At 33.6% G+C, this 16,339-nt stretch overlaps 1 protein-coding gene across 1 annotated transcript; it reads right to left on the reverse strand.

The window, feature by feature from the left end:
• Nucleotides 1–1,791: 1,791 nt before the first annotated feature.
• Nucleotides 1,792–14,630, reverse strand: LOC113391718 (putative fatty acyl-CoA reductase CG5065). Its single transcript, XM_026627776.2, has 13 exons — nt 14,582–14,630; nt 11,077–11,159; nt 10,154–10,270; nt 9,361–9,518; nt 9,165–9,255; nt 8,026–8,171; nt 7,706–7,815; nt 7,194–7,277; nt 5,898–6,006; nt 5,070–5,146; nt 4,443–4,605; nt 3,832–4,089; nt 1,792–1,963 (listed from the first exon to the last, which is right to left on the reverse strand). The coding sequence occupies exons 2-13, from the start codon at nt 11,149–11,151 to the stop codon at nt 1,813–1,815; spliced, it is 1,539 nt and encodes a 512-aa protein (XP_026483561.2). The 5' UTR covers nt 11,152–11,159; nt 14,582–14,630; the 3' UTR covers nt 1,792–1,812.
• Nucleotides 14,631–16,339: the final 1,709 nt, after the last annotated feature.

Below are 16,339 nucleotides of genomic sequence, written 5' to 3' on the forward strand. Positions count from 1 at the left end.
ATTCACTTAAAGGAACTCACCGGTTAGTTTATCTTTACATAGTATAAAACAAAGTCGCTTTCTCTGTCCCTATGTCCCTTTGTATGCTTAAATCTTTAAAACTACGCAACGGATTTTGATGCGGTTTTTTTAATAGATAGAGTGATTCGAGAGAAAGGTTTTTGTATATAATACATAGACAATATAGTTAAGTAACACTGATAATTTTAAAAGATTCTAATGTGATGTCGTAAATTTATACATTTTTTGCGCTTACATTGTGAACGCTGGCTGAACCCTACTAGATAGATCAAAATAATGTACTACAGAATTGTACACCTCAAAAATTTCTACAAATAAGTCCGCGATGGTATGTGTCTCTATCTGTAAGTGATAACCCACAATAACATTTTTTTGTTATTTAATTTTTACCACAAATATTGCCAAATTTTCGAAGCGATTTTAACCTATACAGCATTAATCCTTATCCAATGAAATACCTTAAACACGTTGTTGATTTAAAATTGATCTATATGGCCCTTTACAGCATATGATTTGGGGTTTAATAGGGGTAGGACATTTTTTATATAGGTTAGTCAGTAAATCCGTCATTTTTTAAGTTGGAAGCATGAAACTTTATTTTTGGCCTACCGATTAAAAATGAGGTGATTCGAATTTAAGCGTTTCTGGATATTCTACCCTAAGGGCTGAAATACACACCAATGTGGTATACAAAGAGGTATTACATTAACGTAACGTTTTAAGTTAATTTGTAAATATATTCATATTCTACGCGGGCAAAGCCGCGGGTAACAGCTAGTAAATAATAATTTAACATATACACAGCGCACAGAGAAATCCAAGTATACATAGTTCAGTTTCCTTCACAAGTTGGTGGCAACAATAAAATATATTTTTATAATATGGGTAGTTTTATTTTACATTGAAGCACTAGCATAACAAACTAAGTACCAACGCAATCGGAGAGAACGAAAAGGTACGTCAATGGTCGTCAATCTATCGATGTTTGGTTACTGGACGTGCCTTTCAAAGAACGATTTTGTTTCGTTGATACTGGGTAAGAATAGGTAATTTTAGGTGTTTTTTGAAATGATATAAATAACTAAATAATGCTATGCTATGTACATAATGTAATTAAAATAAACATATTATATTTTACGAATATTTATTTAAACTAAAACTACTTTTAAGTCTAGCACAGTCCCGCGACTATCCGCTCGAAGTCACCATCAGCGTATTGCCAACAAACGATCTTAAATGTTAAATCCCTTGTTCCTGTACACTGGCTCACTTACCCTCCCAAGTGGAACATAGTAACACTATTGTTGCATAGGGATCAATAAGCAAAATACTAATTATAAAAATGGTATGAAACCTTTTAGTTTAAAGTTTTATAAAAACAAAATCATGATCAAAATATTCGCTATTAAAGTATGCTCATAAAACCACTTAAATTGTCAAATTACAGTGTTGAATTGATTGTAAAAGTTCCGAAATTAGATTCTATGTAGAACCTATGTAGTTTACGTTATTACATTACATTACCAGCCTGTAAATTTCCCCCTGCTGGGCTAAGGCCTCTTCTCCCTTTGAGGAGAAGGTTTGGAGCATATTCCACGCTGCTTCAAAGCGGTTTGGTGGATTCACGTGTGTCTAATTTCAATTATTTATTATTTATCTTTATAATATTATTTAAAGTATATATTTAGAGTAATAGCCTCAATATCCTACTGCTGGGCGAAGGCCTTCTGTTTTTTTTTTTGGAAATTATTTGAAGCCATTAAACCACGCTGCTCCAATGTGGTTTTTACACTAAATGTCACTAATATTATTATTATTGGTGATACTGTAAACGTAATTATATACGGAATCTATTACATTTAGTATACCGCATTTCGAATATAAAAACCAAAATAATAAGGACAATAATAAAATCTTCGTCACCACGTCGACCCAGTAACGGCTGCAATAGAAAAACATAATAAGATCAATACAATTCAACAATAACACGCATAAAATAAGTTTTTTTTTATGGTATAACGCCATCTGATGGTAAGTGGTCACCACCGCCAATAAACATTGGCGCTGTAAGAAATATTAATCATTCCTGACATCGCTTATGTGCCACAAATCTTGGGAACTAAGATGTTTTTCTTGATGATGATTCCTTTGTGTAGTTAAACTGGCTCACTCACCCTTCAAACCGGAACACAACAATACTGAGTACTAGTGTTTGTCGGTAGAATATCTGATGAGTGGGTGGTACCTACCCAGACGGGCTTGCACAAAGTCCTACCACCAAATAAAAGTACAGATAATTAGAAAGAGAGAGCATTCAATGTTAACAATTTCGTGATAAGGTAGCTTCAACTTTAGCTGTTTTTCAATTTACAAGACTAACAGCCAACATTCACTCCTAACAAATGCGTATATACATATTTTTTTTCATCTTTATTTATAAAATAACTATTAACATAAATCGCGATCATGGTGGCAAGAATGCTAGCAGCATTCCCCCTTTGAATCGCAATTCTGATCCTCAATTTTATTAATTATAAATTAAAGAATATCGCTTCTAAAGGAAAATATATATATATACTCATGCTGCTAAAGTTTCGTCGAGAGCCGAGAAGTTATGTTGAAGGCGGCTATCATGGTATGGGCGTGTTATGCGGAGGAATGAGGAACATATTGTGAGGAAGGTCTTGAGCATGAACGTGGATGGATATAGAGGAAGGAGACGACCAATGAAAAGTTGGATGGATTGTGTGAAAGATGATTTGGCTGGAAAGAATGTTACTTGTGAGATGACGTCAGATAGGGATGTATGGAAGAAGAAGACATGCTGCGCCGACCCCAAGTAAATTGGGATAAAGGCAGGAGGATGTTTCTAAAGGAAAAGATAATACTTTAATGTGATAAATAAGCATGACATCATACTTTTCGTCCGTGCTAAACGTTACTGCTCAATGAAATGGCTATTTAACGCTAAAAGATTCTTTCTTTCGGGTCTTGAGATTAACACGTTCAAATATGTTAGTATAGGTTATTATCTATCTAACCTATTTAGATGCGAGTAAGTTCAATAGTAACGTACCTCCCCCTATTATCAAGGAAAAGTTGATAAAGGTATAAAATATCGAGGATTCTTTATAATCGAATGGCAGAGGTGACTGACCGGACAGGATGAGATAAAAATTGAACTTGATGGAATAGTATCTGTTTATCAACATATGTACGGAATATTCGATAGTGATATCATTGTATATAAAAGTTAAAAAATGGTGGCTGTTTGTAATGTTGTTAAATTATTTTTGCTCTGTGTTTTTATAAGATATATACCTTAAGCCCTCAAGCCTTACATAACCATGCGCCTCTCACTTTGAGATCGATGTCCCTTTTCCCTATACCAACTCTGTCCCCCTCTTCTCTTGCCCTCTACTCTTCTAATCAGAACATAACAATACAAGTACTTTTGGTGGTAGAACATGTAACGAGTGCATGGTACCTACCCTGGTAGGTTTTTAAAAACCTAGAAAACTTTGAGAAAGTCCATCACCAACTATTTTTTATCGAATTAAGTAATCGCAAAAGTTTTCTTCTATGTACATTCGACTTTACAGTAGTAGGCGGACTTGCAAATGGACCTGATGGTAAGTGATCACCACTGTCCATAGACATTGACGACGTCAGAAATTTTAACCTTCCCTTACATCACCAATGCGCAACCTTGAGAACCAGTTATGTCTCTTGTGCCTGTATTTACTCTGGCTACTAAGTATTGTTGTTTAGCGGTAGAACCACTACCAAATAAATCCAATTAGTACTAACATTCTATGTAGCTTTCTAGCTCTAGGCAGAGTCGAAGGATCTTCCTTACACACATAATGCCTCGTGCCTATGACATAGTCCCGTAAGTATTCATCACGGTCCAACGTCGAGACATCAGTGAAGAAAATATTGTTTTCCGCCTCACTGACTCTCTTTTGTAGAGACAAGAAGTTCGTATTCTTGAAGTTCCACTCCTTAGTTGTATAGTATTGGATGATGTTCAAGCCATGGCTGATTCGCTTTTGAAGATTAACCATGCTGAAAGGAATGCCTGACTTGAGATCAATGAGATAAATGTACCATTGCTTGATTACTCTATAAAAGATTTTCTAAATATAGATATAAAAGTATGGAGTTAGAATTCCTTGATTTCTATTCGATTGCATTTAAAGACCAATTTCGCTGAATTTTAGGTTCTTTTTGACTTCTTCATTCCGAATTGACTTTAACTATAATTTTAATTTTATCTTGTAAAAGTGCTCGCAAGACTCACGAGTTGATCATAAGATAAACAAAATTGACATTCGCTGTATGACTTTGTCCAGGCCCTGTGCTTGGGTGACGGTCGTATGCAATGCTGATAAAATAATTTATAAGTATAAAATACTTACAAGGTCTTCCTTCCCAACAAAAACAGAAGCATATCAAGTAAATATGCTGGCAAAATGTGTATGAAGATCACGGTGAGTTGGTGAGTAAACCAATACGACTTGATGGTACCACCCGGGTACCACAACGCGACCGTGTAAGGATAAGTGTTGACCCATTTCTCACCTTGAAATAAAAATTAAATATGAAATTTTGACCACTCCCATATTTTAGGAAATCTCTGACTATTTTTTTTTTCAGAGATCAATGAATGATGATGTTGGAGAATACTAGGAATATTACAATCATGCCATAAATGGTCAAGATTTGTACTGAAATGTTTATTTTTTTTAATATTAATTTGGACTAATATTTTAGTTCTGTGACGATAAGCTACACAGAACCATAAAAGCCTAATATTGTCTTTATCGAAGTAGAATTGAATTGCATTTGATTAATTTACCTTTATTTCCTCTACGGCAGTATTTACATTATTGTTATTGTCAAAAAAGGCCGAATAGCTTTAGCTTGACAAATGGCCTTTAAACATTGAAGTTATGGGCATTTCTCTCCCTATCCTGACCAATAGAGTCTTTGACTATATGAGATTTGACGTCAATCGAATAAATATTAAAAGTTCAACATCTTACCTAACTCGATCACTTCTCGCCACGTAATTTTTTGAACTTCGGATAAAGTAATATTAAATATACGAAGATCTTTAGGTCTGTAACAAAACGAGTACCATACATTAAATTAACATAAAACTACTCGCCCAGAGGATCGCAATTGCGTTACAACGAGGGAATTATACGAGCATTGTTAATACCATTCAACGCGTCATAACAGTATAGTATTTTTTTAAATTTTAATTTGTATATAATTTAGATTTTAATGTAAACAATTCTTATTACTTTGAATAATAATTTAATCATAAATTATTACATAGTATAAAACAAAGTCGCTTCCCGCTTTCTGTCCCTATGTATGCTTAGATCTTAAAAACTACTCAACGGATTTTGATGTGATTTTTTTTTATTGATTGAATGATTGAAGAGGATAGTTTATATGTATAATATATGCACAATATAGTAGAGAAACACTGATAATTTTAGATGTTTCTGAAGTGATATCGTAAATAAACATATTTTTTGCGCTTAAATTGCAAACGCTGGTTGAACCCTACGAGATAGATCAAAATAATGTACTACAGTATTGTAAACCTTAAAACGGTCTCCAAAAAAGTCCGCGGTATGTCTATGTCTTAGGGATAACTCACATTGCACCCGTGCGAAATGCAAATATTTAATTTAAAATGTTATTGATATATTTAACTGTAATTAATGAAATATAGATTCGAAGGTTTAGTATTTAAAATATTGTTAGAAATCTAGATTACCTAAATCAAAGAGGAATGCGAGAAATTAAAGAGCAATATTGTCCAAATAGGAAAACAGCGTCATGTTTCCGGAACTTACTTATCCAACGCAGTAGTGTAGGCTATTAGGATACATCCATTCACAACAACATCGACCGGAATTGCATCGGCCATGTAAGATGGCTCACAGTGCATGCTCCGTATAACACCTAGAATTAAAAAAAATATATCTTCATATATTCTCGTCCCTGTCACACGCATGAATGTTAACGAGATAGATAGATTACTGTTTTATAATTACTTTCTTGGTGATAGGGTCTTGTGCCCGTTTGGGTGCAGTCATCAGATATTTTACTACCAGTGTTGTACAATATTGTTGTGTTGTGTGTGTGTGTGTGTTTGAAGGGTGATAGAGAACCGGGGCAAAGTAAAGGGTCATCTTAGTTCCCAAGGCGATGTGACAAATGGTTTATATTTCTTACAGCGCCATTGTCTATGGGCGGTGGTGATCTTCGACCGTCAGATGGCCCATTCACCGCCTATGAATATCATAAATATAAATAAACTATGATCTCAATATGTATGCTTGATATATGGAAGCCGTTATGTGTGTGAGATTTCAGAAAATTATTTAAGTGTTGCTAGTTATGGGTTCAAGATTCATAACTTTGACTTTGACGACATTCGTTACTAGATTAAGCAATTTCTCTTAAAAAACCTTATATAAGTAGCATTAGTTATTTTAATCCATCCGTTTTTGTACGAACTCACGAACTTATCTTTATCTCACTTACGAAATATTGACGACCGACTTACGGTGATATGCAATTTTGATACTTGATAGTATCAATATATTAAATATTAAAGTCAATGTCACTGATAGCTCACTAACATTTGACGATCCTAATCCGCAGTAGCTTTCGAGATTATTCTTGCAGAATAGATGTATACTTTCCAATTCCCTTAAGATTGTAGAACATTAAAAACTATTGTCTAATACGTCTACAGTTTAGTCCAACCACAAATACGTTTTACATTTGACATCGAATTAACGCGATATCATTGGCTTATAGCTCGAATAATCTATATTCATTATGGATTTTTGAAAAAAAGGCGTTTTGTCGTCGAATTTATTATCGGATGCAAATAGTCTTGTGGAAAAGTGTTGTATTATAAATAAAAACATATTAATCAAGAACTGTTAGCACAGTGCAGTGGTATTATCAAATCGCATGGAATACGGAAATCTTAAGTGTATTTGAATTCATTCCTTATTCGATTGGAATAGGGTATATATTAGAATGAGCAACGAAATTACAATGTTTTAAGAAATTAACCAGTATTTTAGTAGCCATAGATTTATGTTAAGCGTCCCAATAATCGCCAGTTTGTTTACCTTTTCCACTACCAATAACAAGTCCAGTCGGTCCATTAAGATTGTCGACCCAACCGGGCATGGGTTCCTTCCAAGCTGCAGTTACTAGAAATAAATATAATCATTTCAAATTTGACTAACATACTATGAACGTAAAATCTTAAGGCTGATATTAGTTTTAGGTGAAAGAAACTCAATGTTTTGAGGTCTCAATGGCAAAATAATTTACCATTGCGTGCTTCGGATTATTTGCAATTACTCACTTAAATAGATAGATGATGTTGATTTTTTTATACTTCATAGTTTTGAGCAGTCTGGGTGGGTACCAGCCACTCATCATATACTCTACCGCCAAACAGCAATACTTGGTAAGTGCACAAGCTCAAGTGACATAACATCTTAGTTTCCAAGGTTGCTGACGCAAACGTGGTTTAAGGAGTGGTTAATATTAATGACTAATGGTGACTATGGGCCATTTAACCATCCTGCCCTTATATAATTTCAACATACTTTCGTAATGCTTTATTGCTTACCAATAGAAGGTCGCCCAATCGCAATTGGAAATTTCGAACTGTATTCAGCGACGAGATCTTCTGTTATCGCTTTTGTATAAGAATAGGTATTAGGTTCCGATGATATTAATCTGAAAAAGGAGTTGTTCAATTTAACAGCAAATGGTTTATATACTCGTAAATAATTACTTCCACTGCCTAATATTAGGAAATGAAGATCAACCAGAGTATTGAGAAGTGGCATTACATCAAGATCATCAATATAGTGAAAAAAAAATTCAACCAGTTGTCAAAAAAGATTGATGTTAGAGAAAACTAAATTAAATTGGTTATAGGTTTACTTTGGCTCTAAGTAGCTAAGTGTTGAGTCATCTAGCCATTCCACGAGATCGATGATCTTCTCTGGATTGTGAACTGCAGGGTACAGTTTCTCATCCAATATGTCGAGTTCACAGCGACAATATGCCGTGGACAGATGGACGAATGCCTGTAAATTTTATATGTAATTAGTAACCATTGTTGTATCGGATCTTTCTATTTTCACGGTTAGCTGCTAATCTATTAAAGAAATTTGTTTAAAGTATATCACATTGATTATATATATAACTGTTTCATTGGTATTTGGTGTTGCTTATAACGCAAGACCCAAGTTGTTCGGATCGAATTCTTGTTCGGAAAATTCTCATTCTATGAAATCGGCAATCACGTGAAGTCGTTGGAACTGTTCTCGATTCATCGATTGCTTCAAATTGCCGTCTTATCTTACTATAAAAATGATGTAATAATAGATGCATCCGTGATTTCGTATATAAACTTGTGTTCCTTTAATATCTCCAACGCTAATCTTCGACATTTGCCACCGTTGTAATTTGGCCAAAAAAGGACGTTATTGTTATCATACAAGTAAAATAATTATTTACTTATTTATCATGTAGACATACATTACATACATGAGCCGAGATGGCCCAGTGGTTAGAACGCGTGCATCTTAACCGATGATTTCGGGTTCAAACCCAGGCAGGCACCACTGAATTTACATGTGCTTAATTTGTTTATAATTCATCTCGTGCTCGGCGCGGAAGGAAAACATCGTGAGGAAACCTGCATGTGTCTAATTTCAACGAAATTCTGCCACATGTGTATTCCGCCAACCCGCATTGGAGCAGCGTGGTGGAATATGCTCCATACCTTCTCCTCAACGGGAGAGGAGGCCTTAGCCCAGCAGTGGGAAATTTACAGGCTGATTATGTTATGTATTATGTAGACATACATTTTTATTATTTTTAATTAACATTTTATAAATAAAGTTATTATTACTTAAATTAATTTGAATTTTCAAAGATCTTCCCGGTATTGTGATTTTAATTTAGGTTTCTTTTCTAGCATACTCAAGTACTTTAAAGTTGGCCAGTTCCAAACATGTAGTCTAAGTTTTAGATAACAATAAACTCAAATTAGGAAATAAGAAATAAGATCTTACCTCGAGATTTTCCATTGTCTCAGCCAATTTTAAAACTCGTAGAGTACCCATTGTGTTCATATTAACAGCGTCTTTTAATTTCTGATCAAATCTGATTAAAAAAAGACATTAATAAAAAAGAGTTCTATTGAACACGTAGATCTTGATCTTAGCGCGTTGAAATTTTTCAGCTTCATTAGTATTAAATAAAGCTTACCTTACACAGGCAGCGCTATGGAACACAACATTGCAATGTCGCTGTAACTCTTGACGGTCATCGTTGGAGATGCCCAGTTCATCTTCCAAGATGTCTCCCGCGATCAGCTTCAGTTTGTTGAATACACCCGGTTGCTTCTCACGAAGATGTTCAAATATCTATAGGATGAGATTTAATGAGAACAATATATATTTAGCAGAACTACTGATTCATAATTATATACAACGTTTTCGATCCTATAATTTATCTACATTTGGGAAAATTATTTGAATTTATTTCGCCGTTTGGTCGTGTGATGATTTTTTTTATTTTAATACTTAACGGAACTACAAATTTGGCCACCTGGTGTTAAGTGGTCACACCGCCCATAGACATTACTTCGCCAATGCGCCACCAATCTTGGGAACTAAGCTGTTATGCCCTACCTTGTGCCTGTAGATACACTGGCTCACTCACCCTTCAAACCGGAACACAACAATACTAAGTAAAGCCGCCAAGCAGGCGGCATATCTGATGAGTGGGTGGTACCTACCCAGACGGGTTTGCACAAAGCCCTATCACCAAGAAAGAGATGATGATCAAAATACAAAATCTAATTTATGTTTTCAAGCCTTTTAGATAAGTAACCATTGTAAGCCTTGTCGTTTTTTTTTCGGTAGAATTCATTGTAAAACTGTTTGTAACTTAACGTTTTATATCATCTTGTAAGTTGCAGCTTAAAAGCTTCTCGATTAAAGCGTGATTTGTCACTCTCACATATTCCAATTGAGTTCGAAGTCTAAGCATCACTCACCTTGTTACTGCAGAGTGCTTTCAATCTGTCCTCGCAACTCACACCTCTCTTTTCCCTCAGCAAGAGGTAAATAGTGTGAATACCTGGGCAGGTTCTCAGTAACTTCTCGACTAATGCCTGAGAACAGAAAATTTATTAAAGTCGAAGATTTTGTTTTTGATGTGCAGTGACGCTTAAAGCATTCGATTGTAACCAATTGTATACGAGTATGAGTTACTTGATGACCAATCAGAACACTACCTCAATTATTATACTCTACTCTTCTCTAGATCGAGGAATGTGTCTCACGTAAAATTCACTTTTTTTATGCAATAAATATTTGAAATTATGATTTAAATAATATCTACACAAAGAGCAATGAAGTTTCCACAAATATCTAACACTTATGTTAATAATAATAAGGATTAAAATAGTCATTGAATCTAGCTAAAATAATTTAATAAAAAAAATATCAACAAAACCAGTTATAAATTTATTTTAACTAAAACATGACTTTACTTTTAAAAGTATATGATTTTATCCAATTTTCAAAATTTTCATTATATATTTTGCATGGATTATACATATATGTATGTTGGTACAAATAAAAATATTTTTGTCCTTACTAAAATTCATATCATTCAAAAGAAATTTCGAATCAACCAAGTTGTGATGAATTTCATATAAAAATGTTTGGTCTCACCGAGATAACTTCAGGTCTGCAAATAAATACATTTTACAACAAGTCCTCTGCCCAAAGGCTGCCCTTTATATTCATGCAACTTTTGTAAAAGTTAATCCTTATGTATAATGTACTTTTAAGCATTGGTGCAATAAAACATAAATAAATAATTCTTAGCTCCTTATAATTTTAAATTTATCGATATTATTTTACGAAGAGAATAGCTTACCAGCATTTCAAATACTAATCGCGTATATCTTACCTTACCAAGGAAACCAGTCGATCCTGTTATGAAAACACACTTCCCTTCATAGAACTCAACCACTGACGGCGCCATTTTATCAACTGAAAATTAAATTAGAATTTGAAGCAATATTTCAACATTATATCAGTGATTCTAAAATCTGAAATTGTAATAAACCCCTTGGGAATGATAAGATTCCCTACGTATAAACTTAGCTCAAATTTTTACGCTTGGGAATATTGAAATAAGTCCTTTGCCTTAGTTGCTTTTGTAATTATATATTTAAAAAAAAAACAATCTGCATTGGTCAATATCAAGGACACTATATTTATAAACTATAGATAATTTAATTTATAATAATGATGTGAAGCAATGAAATGTATTTATATCATGAAATAAAATAATCGTAAATCATAAATATATCATATTAGTTAAAAGTAGTAAAATTGTCATTGTCTCAATCTTTGATTTGTATATGTCACAGTAAAATTGTAAATACCGTTAGATTATAATCTATCTCGCGATATTGTGAACTGTCAAAAGATTGTGAACCCGTAACATAGTGCTTACAATTTAACGCATTACTTTTAAGCTAATTAAAGTTAAATTATAAAAAAATTACAGCACCGTTCACAATATTTCGACTGTTTACGATCTCGCGAGATAGATTACAATCTAACGGTATTTACAATTCTACGGTGATATATATATTTATTACAATTGACAGTACGCCTGACCGGCATGAGCAATATCCGATTTTTGTGACATCGGTTGTAAAACGGATATTTGGATTAAATAGGCTCATAAAAGCAATTATGAATTGTCACGTTACGTTGTTGAACTAAATGTAAATCTACCGGTCCGGAAAGTAGATTCTACCTAGGCGAACCGGCAAAAAAGTCAGTTATTTCATTATAAACATATTAGATATACCGGTATTTACCGGATATGACCAGCACTTTCCGGAATATAGTGTCTAATAGGGCCATATGCGAATTAAAGACGTTCGAGTACTAAATTAACTTGCAAATTAAATATTAAATAGTGTATTTTCAGGATTATTACGACATACGCATTTAAAACGTTACGGTTTGAACACGTTACCTAACTTGTTGATATGCGTTTGAGCGGATTTTGTTCAATAATGTCGGTGTTACGACCGATGTATCGAAATATCGTCTATTAATATAATTAAAGCAATTCGATTTTCAATTAACGTGAAATCCATAGAACTATAATAAGTGTGTTTATAGATTAGGCCTGTCCCGGCTAATGGCCAATCACAGGAGGCGTTATTATAAATAAACAACTTTGACCTTGAATTGACGACACTCATTGGTCGAAATCTAAATCTGAGGTATTTGGTACGAATTCGTGAAATAATTGCATTTTAATTTTAAGCCGTTTTGCTATTGGAAATCATGAAAAAAATATTTAATATTATCTTAAAGTTTAAGTAAAATATGGCTGCGATTAAAAATTGATACATTTCGTCTCTTATAATAATTATAACTTTAACTTAATTTTTATTTAGAACCTTTTTTACGGGAACAATTTATTAGAACTATTTAAGATGTTAAATTTAAACTAAGACATGACTGTTTCTTATTGTGCTATCCAACTAAAAAGGAGAGAAAGAACTCGTGAATCTGGTGTAGTGGCAGGATTGATGAATTTGTAGTCATAAAATTCATCTCGTACTGCGTGCTGAAGCTATGCTGAAGGGCATGATTTAAATTGCGAGTTGTTGAGAAGAATTTGAAGACACTTATTATTTTCCGAATAAATTTCCAATTGCAATTAATGTGATAGTACTACTAATATTCTATTTCAAATAAACGCAAAAAAAATCTCTGATGCTCTTTGACGGGACAACCCCTAAACTAAATTTTGATGAAATTTGAACGCCAAGGGAAGACATAGGAGGGACAGACTTACATCTGACGAACACTAAAACGCGAGCGGAACCATGGGCGAACACTAGTTTCATATAAATACATATATATATTTATATTTTTAAATATCTATTTTGGAGGTCTCCTATATCCGCCCCTGGAGGTATGCATCGTGAAAAAACTTGTATGTTGGGATGAAATTCTGACATATGAAAAAAGGAAATCGAAGGAAAACGAAAACAATAATATAAGTTTAATAATTTCGTGTTTATTATAACTACGGTATATTTTATTTACATATTTATGTTTATAATGGTGCAAAAAGCTTCATCAAAAGTATAACACCTCGCCTCATTGCCTCCACTCGTGACAGCAGGGCTGGTTCGTTTTTAGCCCAGAGGATCGGAATTGCGATTCAACGGGGAAATGCTGCTAGCATTCTTGCCACCGTTCCACGCGGTAAAGATTTATAGAGTAACTATTTTAATTCATATTTGTATATATTTAAGCACTTATTGTTATCAATTCATATGTTAATAAATTTATTTTCATAGGACTGTTTTAAATATTATTACTTCGTGACTTATTGTGCTTTTTATAGTATGGTAGGCAGAGGGACAAATGTGCCACCTGATGGTAACTGGTCACCGACGCCAATAGACTGACGCTGTAAGAATTATTAATCATATCATAAATCGCCAACGCGACACAAAATTAGCGAACTAAGATCTTACGACCCTTGTGCCTGTATACTGGCTCACTCACCCTTCAAACCGGAACTCAATATAACTTAGTCATTTGATTTGCTGTTTGGTGGTAGAAAATCGAATGAATGGGTTGTACCTACCTAAACTTGTTGCACAAAGCCCTACTTTCAAATATATATCAAGTAAATAATAAACATACTTATCTTTTTTTAATTTGTGACTTAGTAAATTAAAATCTTGTAGTAATAAATAATTATCAAGATTATATACATTGCATTTTTTTTTTGCATTAGCAGCCTGTAAATTTCTCACCGCTGGGCTAAAGGCCTCCTCTCCCTTTGAGGAGAAGGTTTGGAGCATATTCCACCACGCTGCTCCAATGCGGGTTGGCGGAATACACATGTGGCTGAATTTCGTTGAAATTAGACACATGCAGGTTTCCTCACGATGTTTTCCTTCACCGCCGAGCACGAGATGAATTATAAACACAAATTAAGCACATGAAAATTCAGTGGTGCCTGCCTGGGTTTGAACCCGAAATCATCGATTAAGATGCACGCGTTCTAACCACTGGGCCATCTCGGCTCATAGATCATATACATTCAAACAAAATGACTTTGGTATTTATTTATTTTCGTGGATATATTAAATCCTAAATATCCTATCCTATACATAGTCGGTGGAAAAATAGCAACTTTGTTTCTTGCCGGTTCCTTTCTATACGATTCAAAAATCCTTCTAAAAACATATTAGTTTTATAAGTAGATTTTGATTTATTTTATCGTATATTTGTTTGAGTACTTAAATCTTTGGAGAATTTTCTAACACCCGTTAAGAATTAAACGTCTTTAATCAATTAAAATAACGACATAACACTTCATTGTTATTATATGAATATTAAAAAAATGCAGTTAAACTCACCAGTTATCAATACAGTTAAAAATAAAGTATACGTGCGTGCAGAACTCAATTATAATAACTACTGGTAGCTTAGCGTACAATATATAATGTTAATGCATTTTTTTGTAACATGAAATTGTGGCAAAACACACATACATATCGTAAGAATGTTTAATTAGAACTAAATTTATTCTATTAAATATTCTCTCATAGTATCTTTAGATTATTTTTTGGGTAAGGAAATATTACTTGTCTAATCAATAAGCCGAGATTGCGGGTTCGGATCCGGATAAGTGATAAATTTTTACGTTCTTATTCAATCAAAATTTGAGTGTCTGTTTGTAATATTAAAACGCTTTTTATTAAATGCATATGTATGTATACACGGTACATATATCAAAAAAACATTTTACTTCAATTCTTGTCTGTTTGTTCCGGCTAATCTCTGGAACATGTAGTGGTATTCAGCATCTGTACTTATATAATAAATGCGAAAGTAACTCTATCTGTTACGTCTTAACGCTGAAACCGCTGAACCGATTTAGATAAAATTTGGCGTGGAGATAGTTTGAGTTCTGGGGAAGGATATAAGCTATTTATATGATTCGCCCCTCGTGGGTAAAATAGGGGTGATGGTTTGTGTGCTATAGGTAAAATTTTATAGATTTCGCACTGGGAACGCAAGTAGTTCCATAGTTCTTGAAAAGTTTTAACAACAGTTCCGTAGATATATTGATGATAAAAAAGCGTGGAGCCAATACTTGTTGACTTCCAGGCAGATTGTATTATATACATAGGTATATAATTATCTTTAAATAGCATAACTTTTTATTTTAAATGTTGAAAAAGAGTAACTACTGAGTTTCTTGCTGGTTCTTCTCGGCAGAATATGCATTCCGAAACGGTGGTAGCTTCACTTAATATAGTTTGTTAAATGACGATTCAAAGAGTCCTTCTGCAAGCCTACTTGAATAAAGTATTTTTATACATACATTAACAGCCTGTAAATTTCCCACTGCTGGGCTAAGGCCTCCTCTCCCTTTGAGGAGAAGGTTAGGAGCATATTCCACCACGCTGCTCCAATGCGGTCTTGTGGAATACACATGAGGCAGAATTTCGTTGAAATTAGACATTGCAAACTATATTCTCAAAAGGGAGAGGAGGTCTTAGTACAGCAGTGCGAAATTTTTAATCCGTTGCTTTACTTACTTTTATTCGAGACATGTCTAAAGTTTTTAAACGTGACTTTGGCGTTAAATATTATCTAAAGAGTTTTGGTTTTCATTTTATTTACAATGATTTATAATTTTTCGTATTAGTATTATTTTATATTTATTTTAATATGTATAATATGCATTTTTTTGCTGTCCCCGTAAAATATTTCTATGTTATTTTTTATTACTTTGTCAAATTTATATTATGTATTTATCGAGGAATTGTCTAACTGTTTGTTTCCCAAATAAATTCGTTTCGATCGAATCTTGCGAGCTGATCGAGAACCATCCTCTCGTACGGAATTAAAATTTTTACATGATGAGTTATAAAAACGATGCTTTTCATCCTGACCTTATTCTGCAGCCAGATTTGACTCCAGATAGGACTCCTTAACGGCAAAATATATGAAAAGCGATTGCAAATTTCTAAATAATGGCTATTTTATAGAGTATGCAACATTAGTGTGTTTATTTGTTTACAATAAAAAAAAAATGTTAAACAGTCAACCAATTAAAATACTCACGTAATTATGACAAAGCATTTATTTTACATAAGGTAATATAT

Source organism: Vanessa tameamea, chromosome 30, assembly GCF_037043105.1.
Source record: "Vanessa tameamea isolate UH-Manoa-2023 chromosome 30, ilVanTame1 primary haplotype, whole genome shotgun sequence".
NCBI classification, from domain to species: Eukaryota; Metazoa; Arthropoda; class Insecta; order Lepidoptera; family Nymphalidae; genus Vanessa; species Vanessa tameamea.

Coding starts and splice junctions, on each gene's coding strand:
- LOC113391718 (XM_026627776.2), bottom strand. CDS start 11,151: ATGGCGCCGTCAGTGGTTGAGTTCTATGAAGGGAAGTGTGTTTTCATA. Junction 10,271..11,076: donor CGACTGGTTTCCTTGGTAAG/GTAAGATATACG, acceptor TTCTGTTCTCAG/GCATTAGTCGAGAAGTTACT. Junction 6,007..7,193: donor TGTTATTGGTAGTGGAAAAG/GTAAACAAACTG, acceptor TTTTAATTCTAG/GTGTTATACGGAGCATGCAC.